The following is a 10758-nucleotide window of genomic DNA, read 5'->3' on the forward strand; positions in this document are numbered from 1 at the left end:
CGGAGCGAGTATATATTGACTTTGTGGGTTTAGAGCATCAGTATGTACTTGGTTTAAAAGGAAAAAGTTTTCCAGGTATTTTGTATTGATGGCTGAATCATCACTTATGTATAATTATGAGATTATATATATATCGATTTTTTATTTATGTTTAAAAATCAGGGCGTGACAAGACGTTTGGGTGATTCTTAAATTCTTATGAATAATGAAACTCAATATGCTTGTGAGTAAACCTTAAAACTTTACTAGGAAATTTTTCATTTCATATGCATCAATATCATAAGCAATTGATAATCATGTAATTTGAGATTCATGAGACCTTACTGGTTTGACCACTTTGGTGACTAACAAACTGCCATACTATGAATTCAAAAGTTAGATGAAATAAACAATCAAAATTGACATTCATAAAACTAGCTAAACCAAACTACTAGCGTTATGACATTATTTCATTTGTGCTTACAGTACCATATTCATTCTTTTATTCCATTATGATCATATATCATAATACATAAGATGCAAGTCTTATAAAAAAAACAAACAGCTACAGATGAACAACATATGATCAAACCAGATTAATCATATAATTAACTAGCGAAACGTTCATATAAATATATTTTGTTGTAAATAAAATTCATATGCATATATAAATGCGGCAGGAAATATACAACAAAACAATATATATTCCATTAACGGAGAATCATGAAAGCTCTATTACTGAGCTCTGATACCACATGTAAGAGTATATATACATAAAACCAAGATCTAGAACTTACATGATCTCACAACATTAACCGTAAGGCGGAAACATAAACTACATACCTTGATCCATTGGAGCAATATGTAGTATACCAAGACACAGCGGCTCGACGAAGTCGTCAATCCAAAGGAAATGGTTTCTCTCTCAACCCTTGCACCTCAAACTCTCATACGTGTTTTGAATACTTTATGTGTGTACATAAGATGAAATTGTGCACTGGTTATATAGGGTGAGAGAGGACCAATTTCCATTAATGACTTAAGTGATTTCCATCCATCGTGGAAATAGATATAGGAAATTCCCTCTGATTGATCAATTATGATCCATCAATTAGTCTATCAAATCATTTATGAAATATATACCATAAACACCAATTATTTCATATGATCCACAATTAAAGGAGTAAATTCTTACAATCTGTCTATAAATTTTCTAAATCAAAGAACGTGCGATCATCAACCTAAAGAGCCGCCCCACAATATGAAGTGAACAACCATCAAATCGAACAAAGCAAGAAATAGAAAAATCTAAAAGCTCTGAAGAGCAAGAACGGTGATGATGATTGAAAACATAAGCTCAAGTGTGCCCACATTGAACATTAGTTGAAGAGGATGAAATAAAGTCGATCCGTCAGTATGGTTTTTGGTCCGTTTATAATGAGGATTTCTAGTCAAGTTTGGATACCAAGCAAAATTCAATATGTGGAAACTAAAAAGCATCATTGGAGATAAGGTTGTCTAATACCAATTGCAATACGACCAATCCCTCTGACATGTTATGTTCAATCAGTTCTACAAAATTTCCACTCATGCCAATTTTAGAGTCAGAAAATCTGATGGTGGTGACTCATCTTATGCATATAATTGAGGATAAGGTATGAAAGACCCAACATAACGTTTTCCGTACGGACGGACACTTGATATCTTATTTACTATATACTAAAGGAGGGTTGGTGTTCATTAACAGTACTTTGGCTCGAAGTGGAGTGACGTTTTTGCCCTCGCTTCAAATTTCTTTTGCAGCTCTGCCACCGACCTGGATATATCGCATCTTCCCGTTGTTTCCCCTTTCTTCTGTAACCATCTTTATCAATTGTCAAGAGCGATCGAGAGAGAGATCGGTTGCGTTTATTTGTTTTGCACGAAGAGAGAGAGAGAGAGAGAGAAATCGGGTGTGTTTTTTTTACCTTCTTTGCTTTGCACGAAGAGAGAGAGAGAGAGAGAGATTGGAGGCAAATTCTCATCTCATCATCTCAGCACAAGGTTAGTTACTCAATCTCAATCAAAATTCGAGCTCATCCCAATCATAAACCCACCAAAGATTCAAACTTTCTCCTCCAAAAGCGTTGATTCGTGAATGGCGAGCCTGTATGTGAAAGCTGTGCCTCCTGCGGAACACAGAGTGGTTCGTGTACCCTGGGGTTTGGACCACCTATATTCTCAGAGGAATCTGGGTTTTGATTACAATCCCAAATCACCATTTTTTTATTTTATTTTTTGAACCTTGATTTTGTTGGAGGACAAAGGAAGAAGAAGAGGGAAAAGAAACGGAACAGAGGGAGAGAAGACGAAAGGAGGAGAAGGAAATAAGAAGACCCTCCTTTTCTTTGGGAAGGGCTTGCTGTTATTGGAGGGAAAATTAGGAGAAGGATGATTTGGAGGGTGTTGGGAATAAGTTTGGACGAATTGGTTTTTGGCAATGTGATATAATGGTCTGGGTTTCATAATGCATTGAGAATGGAGCAAGGATCATGGCAGGAAAAGCTTGATGAAATTGGCATTGAGCTCTCAGATGTTTCTATTCTTTGTGTGAATAATTGTTTGTTTTTCTTTTCTACTACACATATTTTCAAAAAACGGTTGCATGATGTTTCTGTATAGATGGGTTCTTGAGTTTAGATTGATTAAGTGTGCCTTCTTTAAAAACAACAAGTGTCTGATACAAATATTTGAACAAATTTGCTTTAAGGTCTTAAGCCATCAATAAGATTCATCTCACCTCTTACCTTTACTTTGACCTCATCCTAGCTCTTGACCCTCTCAGGTTATTGCACACTAAGAAGCAGAAGAGAATTCAAGCATCAACTCTCAGGTTACTTTCTCTTTCTGGGCTTTTTGTTTTTCTCCCTCTCGCATTGCTATGCTTCGCTTTGATTGGATTAGCTTTTATATGTCCGTTGGAATAGTTTGGATAAGGAATTCAATATGGTATGCATGGATTAGTGGCAACACAGTAAGTAATGCATAAGATAGTTTTGACTATCCATATCAGAGTCGTGCAATATGATGCCAACTGCAGTACTGCACAATGCAATATTGTACATACAATCGGGGTGAAACCCATGCCAGTAATAAATACAACTATTTTCTGTGCAATAACTATAATTCATAATTATTGTCTTTAACTAGCGCTGTAAATAAACTCCAGGAGAGCATCAAGAACATCAAGAAAAATTTCAATAGCGCCCTCGGGTTTGAAGAAAAGGAGAAGCTTGAATCTGCCAATCAAGGTACTTTTTCAGCTCACACATTGCTCACACGTTGCTCACATTGCTTCTACTTTGTCTGTATATTCGTTTGTTTTGTAGATTTCTGTTTACAATTCAGAGGATGAGTTACATTCTATGGTTTATAAAGTAGAGCAGCGTTCTGATTTTCGGGTAGAAACTCAAATTTGTTATACACAACCAAGCTAGGAGGAAAAGAATATGTTTTGAGCTTATCGATGGGGGTTATATAAGTAGCATCTTCTTTTGTTACAGCATGGAACTTGCACATTTGGTAGCTGTAGATTATGATTTTACTTAGTGCAACATGATTACAGTGTCTTAAGATAGGTTCTATTTTATAATGCATTAAAGTACTACAATGTCTGTTTGCTTTTGGTTCTTATATTTGATTTTGAACATTAAAGTTTGATTTTTTTTTTTTTGGGTATTCTTATGCTAATGAAAATTGGTTACATTTGATTTAATTCATTAACATTACAAACTTCATTTGCTATTCAGTTGTTGGTTTCACTCTCTGCTTCAGACATTGAAGTGGCTTTTTACTTTCTTTTTGTAAACTCTGATCCATTTGAAATTGTCAATATGGTTTAGTTGACTTCCTTTCACATATTTCCACAATCATTTCCTTATTTGAGTTATTTCGTCTTTTTCTTTTTACTTTCAGGTATATGATTCTTAATGGATTTGAATTTGCAGGTTTTGATTTGGGGGTTTGTTTGTACGCATATTACTTTATCTGTCCTGGCTTTTCTCCAAGAAAGGTAAATTATAAAGTTGTGTGTGTATATCTGTGTGTGTGTGTGTGTGTTTTTTTTTCCCTCCCCCTCCCCCCAAAGGTACTTGGTTGGATTGGTTGCACTTTAGCCTTTTGAACTTACCTTATTAATTGTTATTTACATGTGTGAACTGATTTCATGTTCTAAACAGTGTGCTGGATACATATTCCATACGACGATATTTGAGATTTGGATGTGTATATATTTGGTGTTGTTTAATGAAAGTGATCAATATTTGCTTTTTTCTCAGAATTTTACGTATGGTTAGAATGTTAGGGAATTAGTTTGGATTTGATAATGGAATTGTTTAGATGCTGTTTATTGAATGTTTGAGTTCAATAATGGAGTTTAGGACCAGATTTTTTAACCAGATTTTTTAAACTCCTAGAGGCAGAGGTTTAGGAGTTTAAGGATTCTGTTCCAAGGTCAGCATTCTGTATATATACTGAGCAGAAGATTGCCTCAGGGCTTTAGTTTGTGCTTTTTCATTCATATTGATATAAATATTTAATATTTTTGCAGAAAGTTATAAACTTATGTTTAGTTTTAAATTTTGAAATCAGTTTGTATGATATTTTTCCTGTTTGAAAATCATTATTTCAGTTGTAATCATAATCTAATTGCTTTTGTGGTAAGAACCCTATCTATGACAGCTGATTTACATAGAGCAATTAAAATAGAAAAAAACCTGCAGCACATAATCTGGTAATCATTCAATATTTACAAGTCTGAGAAATTCATATTGATGTCTAATAAACACACATATCAACAATAAAAATACCTGCAGCAAAGCGCGGGCTATCTATCTAGTACAATATACTAAAGCTGATCGGTTGCCCGGTTTCCTGTTCATCACTGTGCACAAAGTGGAGTGACGCTTTTGCCCTTATGTTTCTCTGATTTACGGGATGCCATCGTTCTATAATCAAGTCAAATACACGTAGATTTTGTTCGTGGTGATTTCATTTTGCTGCGAGGGGAAAGAAGATCTGTGTCGAATCTGTCTGCAAGATTTAGATCGGTGGAGAGAAAGCGTTTTGTATCGAAGGTATTGTTTCCCAGATTTCTATGTTTTTTTCGTTTTTGTTGGGGTTTTTGTTTTCTCTTTTGATTCATGTCATTGACTCTGGGTTTTCGGAAATTGGGAATCGAGTTTGATTAGCTTTTACGGTTAGGGTTACTGAATTGGGTGATTGAATTTGATTCTGTAATTTCAGAGTTTTGATTCTGAGTTTGTTCTGTTTATGCTTAATTGAAGAGTTGGCTATCTGCCGAGGCCTTTAAGTATTGTAATAGCAATATAATTTTTTTCCAAATGTGGTTCAGTGGTGTGTTCAAATGGTAGAGGAAGAAGAGGAGTAATAGATATGAGTTTGGTTGGGAGAGTAGGGATTGCAGGTTCGGAAATTTGTGTTTGGTAATATGATATAAGCAGCAGCAGCATATTAATTGTTACTACTGTAAGAAGCAAAGATTTTCACTATCTGCAATCTACAGTGTGTCAAAAACTTTTGAGGCCCATAGCAATAATCTAAAGCTACTTGAAATGGTCTTCTGGATTCACAGAAACCCAGAATAAGGAAGACCTTCTTCCCTTGGCACCAGAGCTGTAGGCTGTAAGAGTAAGCCCCAAATCCAAAGCTCACTCTCGGTAAGTTCTAACTTCTTGTTTGTTGAGTCCCTTAACTGGTTCTTTCTAGGGTTGTTTTGATTTAAGGTTTCGACCTTTAATTCTGAATTTCCTTAAAAGTTAGAACTTTTACAAGGTTTTGTAATTTTTTTGATAAAACACTATCTGGGAGATTTGAATGGTACTTTATAGTTTACTAGTATGCTGTAAATTCTTACATTAGAGACCCATGATGTGAAATTTACAATCTTGAATTCTCTGTCTTTTTGGGTATGATTGCTCATTAGGGTTTGGTGAGGTTGATTATATCAGCAAAATTTGGATGGAGTGCGTGGTTCAGGGAATCATAGAAACACAGGTAATGCAGTTGGACTTGCAATTTGTAATGCTGTTTCTTCGAGTGTGGATTTATGGCATTTGATACCTTTTGGTTAGCTGTCTTTGTGTTGCTGCTAGATGAGAAAGATTGAATCTCTTGCTTGCCATTACTTTTCGGTGCGTAGGTTTTTAAGTCTTTACCAAGTTAACAAATGATTTGTTTGAGGTTAATGTGTGAGGAACCAAGTTTGAATTTGATCATTTTAGTTAGTACTTTTCTTTTTTACATGCACAGAGATTTTATGATTATCAACTCTAGTTTGCTTATAATTGGAGGAACATCCTTGAAAGAACCGTATTCCCTCATTTTATATGTCCCCCCCCTATGCATGGAGTATTTGAAGTTGTAACTAACATATGGTTTACGTCTTGCAGCATGTTGAAGCCCTTGAGATTCTTCTTCAGGGTCTTTGTGGTGTTCGCAGAGAACCTTTGAAGGTCCATGAGATATGCCTTAAAAGTGGCCCAAACTTAGGTACAGATTGTTTTCTCATACACTATTGATCTGTGTAGTGATTAGGCAAATCAGTATGTTATTTTTCCTCTTTTGTGGACTCATATTAAGGAGAAGCTCAAAGCCTTCTTTGGTGTGGTTCAATACAAAATTTCCCAGCAGTCTGTTGGCTTTTTTACTTGTTTGGTTCTTTTCCTTAGTGACTTCAAGTTTAGATTTTTCACCTTGAGTGACCTTTGAATTGATCCATGTGACAGAGTCTTTCTTAAGAATTTGTGTACATGTGTTCCTGTTTTTAAGTAGCAAAAATAACATATGATTACTTTCACTAAAATGCTACTGTGTCATTATTTTGATAGAGTCGTCTATATATATCTGCTGAATAGCACCGAAAGAGATGATTTGGCTGTCCCTTACTAGTTATGATTTTTTTTTTTTTTATCTAGGAGCTGTACCTTCTGAGGTTCGACTTATTTGCAATCTTGAACAAACTGAACCTACATGGTAAAACTCAAAAAATCTCTCCCCTTTCAAATTCATCAACGTATGTATTTTTATTTTTATATGATTAGTTGATTTCATATTGCATATATTTTACATCCTAAATTCTGTAGGACTGTGAGGTTCGTGGGGGGTGCGATGAGAGGTGCAGGTGCTGAGCAACTCTCAGTTTTAGTAAGAACTGTGATCGAAAGCAAAGCAAGCAAGAATGTGCTTCGCTTATTTTATGCACTTGGCTACAAGTTGGATCATGAGTTACTGAGGGTCGGGTTTGCGTTCCATTTCCAGAGAGGCACGCAGATGACTGTGACTGTGTCATCAGTTAATAAGATGCCACAACTACACAATACAGATGAAGCTGTCCCTGTAACTCCCGGGATACAGTTGGTTGAAGTTACAGCCCCTGCATCATCTGAAACTTATACTGAAGTTGCGTCAGCAGTGTCATCATTTTGCGAATATCTTGCACCGTAAGTTTAGTTTATTTATATTTTTTCTTCTATTTTCTGTTTTCCCAAGCCTAAGTTATAACCGGGTGAGCTTTAATTCATATGTAGTGCCTAGATGCCCTTTACCTTCATTATAATCTCATTCACAATTTGGCATGTTGGTTGATCATACAATATATGATGAGGCAGTAAATGGACAGAGCATAAAAATTACATAAACCTAAAAACTGTTGGTTCTTTAAATGGATTAGGCAAACTCACTATGGGATGATGCAGGTCTTGAATTTATATTGACTTGACAATTTATTCTTACATCTGAAATTGATTTTCTCAGCCTCCTGCATTTGTCAAAACCGGGAATTTCAACTGGGGTTGTTCCTACTGCTGCTGCCGCTGCTGCATCTCTCATGTCTGATGGTGGGGGTACTACCTTATAGCAGAAGTTGTAAATTTCCTTCAAATTTTGTATTTACTGTTACAGTGATGACTTGCTGGTTTAACCATAGTTGGTAATCATAACAATATATTACAGTAGTTTCTCATTGCTAAAACTTAAGAGGTGTGCTGGTGACAGTTAACTCATCACCTGCAAAGTCAATAATCATAACTATGTTTTTTATATGTTTTTCCAAGCATCTACTGCATACTAGAAAGGGCTCTATCATTTGCTAGTATGCTGAATCATTGACAGGGATTGGCAATAGTTTCTTTCGTTGTGCTCTTCTTTTCTAGGCGATGAGTTAGTTCCTGGAGAAGCATCCCAGAGTTTGAAGGCCTAGAATGAAGGAGATAGACTTGTTTACGCATGATACACCGATTGGTGTACTGAATTACAGCTGGTTATGAGCAGTACGGTCCTCAGCTATCGTCTTTGATAATGATCATTATAGGTTAAACTTGTCTAAATGTGATTAGTACTCGACTTCAGCAGCTTGAGAAAAATGTAATTAAAGTTAGTTGCCTCTTTGTAGTTATTTGGATATAAGTCTCTCTCAGACGTAATTGCCATGACATAAGAAACGTTTCTTCTAGTTCTTTACAACCATCGTGGGTGAAAATAGATTGAGGAAAAAATGGGAGAGGAAGAAACCTAATCGACATTTGTTTTTCCATGTTGCTCTGACAACCATTTACCTTGACCAATTTTAGAGACCCTCGCAATGTCATATGAAACCATTGATTAAACAAGCATGAGTTAGTGTTGACTAATATTCATATAAAAATCAGAGTATCGATAAAAATGTAAAATAACATGACTCGAATATGACATAATTACTATAGAAAATTACTCATAAGTGTCATTTAATTAGACCACCTAATTCTAATTTTTCTTGTACGTATATAAGGCCACTTGCTCTTCAAACTATTTTTTTCTGACCATTTTGCCCTTTTTAAAAGAAAACCAACTACATCATTCATTCTCTCTCTATTGCAAAAAAGAAAATCATTCTCTTCCTTTCCTCTCTCTCTCTCTCTCTCTCTCCCCCCGGCGAGAAAACCCTTCCTCATGATCTTGTTCAGCTCCGGCAGCATCCTTCCTCACCATCTCGCTCGGCTCCGGCAGCACAGGACCGTCTGATGCGACAACTCCGTCGTTGATTCCGTTCTCCATTACCGTTCTCAGCCGGAGCCGACCCGAACGGAGACGAGCTGGAGTAGTTCGGCCTCGGATCTTCGAATCCAAACGGCAAACCCATCGCCGCGTCGTCCAACTCTGGCAACCTGACGGTCCCGCGACGCGAGGCGAGGAGGCTGAAGACGAAGCTTCAAAGGACGAGATCGAGAGCGCAAAGAGCTCTCAACGGCCTGAGATTCATCGGCACCGTCTTCCTCATCACCAGACCGCAACCACTTTAGCTTCATCTACCTGTAAGTTGAATCTTCTTTTGTTTATTTCGAATTGATTGAAATTAGTGTTGATTTAGGGTTTCTAATTTGTGGAATTTAAAATTTGTGTTGCCAAAATTTGCTGCGGGATTGGGCAGAGGCAGAGTATCAGATCACTCCTTCCGTAAGCTTTGGAGTTTCAATTATTGATGGAAATGTTTCATTTTATTTTGGACAATTAAACTTAAAGTAGATGTAGATTAGGTTATGTGGTTGAGGTATTTCAAGCTGGTCTTGAAGATCATATTTTATATTTGCATTATTTTGTTGAGTTTGGTTAACTTTACATGTCTGATATGATTGGGTTTTGGTTTGGTTGGTGTTGGTTTCATTCTGCCGAGCCACCATCTTTTGTTCCTCCTTGGTATGACATTTGTTAATGATCTGGTTAAAGAAAGCTACTGATATAGTTAGAGAAAACACATTCACTATAAAAGCAAATTTAATGGATTCATGCTCTCTGCTACTGGAAAGCTATGCTAGTAGCTTCTTGTATCTGTATCAATAGCTTTTTAAAACTCTAGCAGTACCTTTCCACAATCAGATCAGTAGCTTTGCACATTTTGTTATTAGTTTTGTGTCTTGACTGTGGTTTATTATTATTTTTTTTATGTCAAGTTGATAAAGTAGATGTTTGCTGGCATGCTATCTTTAATTTTGATCACAAAAATCAATCTTGATCATATTTTAGTTGCATTCAATAGCTATGCTACTAGCTTTCTATAACTATTCTAGTTGAGTTGTATAACTGTGATAGTAGCCTTCTATATTTTGATTTTGACTTTGATTTTTGTTTTTGTTTGCCTAATTGAAGGTGGCTAGAGAAGACATATAAAGTGTGGTTGTGTAGTGCTGTGGGGCGCCAAAACAAGAAAACATGTACAAAGCAAAACTGGCAGTAGCACTTCAACAGTTGAAATAGCTTTTTACAACATTGGCAATAACTTTCTACAATATTGGATAGCATTGGTAGTAGCTTTGTACAGCAGTGGCAAAGTTTCTTACATTGAAAAATGATAGTAGCATTACAACATTGACATTAGCTTTATACAACTATTGTAATAGCTTTTCACAACAATGGTAATGACTTTTTACAACTATGGAAGTCGTTTTTTACATAGATATATCATTGTTGAACCCTGGATACTTTTTGTATCATTGAATATGATTTCTTTCCTCGATTGTGTAGCATTTTTATTTTGGTTGTATCTTTTATATTTCTATGGCTTTGTTAGTCTCTAAAAATAGCTTTCTTAGTCTTTGGGAGTAGTTTTTGTTCTGCTTGGTAGTAGTTTTTGTTCTGCTTGGTGATTGTGAGAGTAGCTTTTATTACTGATGAGAGTAGCTTTCTAGTATTGGTGACAATAGCTTTTGTTGTTGGTGATGGTGACAGTAGCCATTTGTTGCTGAGAGT

At 36.0% G+C, this 10758-nt stretch overlaps 1 protein-coding gene across 8 annotated transcripts; it reads left to right on the forward strand.

Moving 5' to 3' along the window:
- The first annotated feature begins 1820 nt into the window (after positions 1-1820).
- LOC133727877 (mediator of RNA polymerase II transcription subunit 18-like) lies at positions 1821-10525 on the forward strand. Of its 8 annotated transcripts, XM_062155284.1 has the most exons (13): positions 1822-2022; positions 2804-2851; positions 3188-3269; positions 3966-4030; positions 4833-5093; positions 5612-5696; positions 5963-6033; positions 6429-6528; positions 6954-7011; positions 7122-7478; positions 7792-9326; positions 9443-9468; positions 10159-10525. In XM_062155284.1, the coding sequence occupies exons 7-11, from the start codon at positions 5998-6000 to the stop codon at positions 7892-7894; spliced, it is 654 nt and encodes a 217-aa protein (XP_062011268.1). In that variant the 5' UTR covers positions 1822-2022; positions 2804-2851; positions 3188-3269; positions 3966-4030; positions 4833-5093; positions 5612-5696; positions 5963-5997; the 3' UTR covers positions 7895-9326; positions 9443-9468; positions 10159-10525. The 8 variants fall into 8 exon arrangements, with proteins under 8 accessions (XP_062011274.1, XP_062011275.1, XP_062011268.1 ...); XM_062155288.1 differs by lacking the exon at positions 9443-9468 and having other exon boundaries at positions 5543-5696; XM_062155283.1 differs by lacking the exon at positions 9443-9468.
- Positions 10526-10758: the final 233 nt, after the last annotated feature.

This window comes from Rosa rugosa, chromosome 2 (genome assembly GCF_958449725.1).
Source record: "Rosa rugosa chromosome 2, drRosRugo1.1, whole genome shotgun sequence".
Taxonomy (NCBI): domain Eukaryota; kingdom Viridiplantae; phylum Streptophyta; class Magnoliopsida; order Rosales; family Rosaceae; genus Rosa; species Rosa rugosa.

What these genes read in the sequence shown, in the direction of transcription:
- LOC133727877 (XM_062155290.1), top strand. Translation starts at nt 5,998, where the DNA reads ATGGAGTGCGTGGTTCAGGGAATCATAGAAACACAG. An exon ending in TAAAAGTGGCCCAAACTTAG is followed by an intron (nt 6,529 to 6,953) that starts GTACAGATTGTT and finishes TTTTTTATCTAG; the next exon opens with GAGCTGTACCTTCTGAGGTT. An exon ending in GAACAAACTGAACCTACATG is followed by an intron (nt 7,012 to 7,121) that starts GTAAAACTCAAA and finishes TAAATTCTGTAG; the next exon opens with GACTGTGAGGTTCGTGGGGG.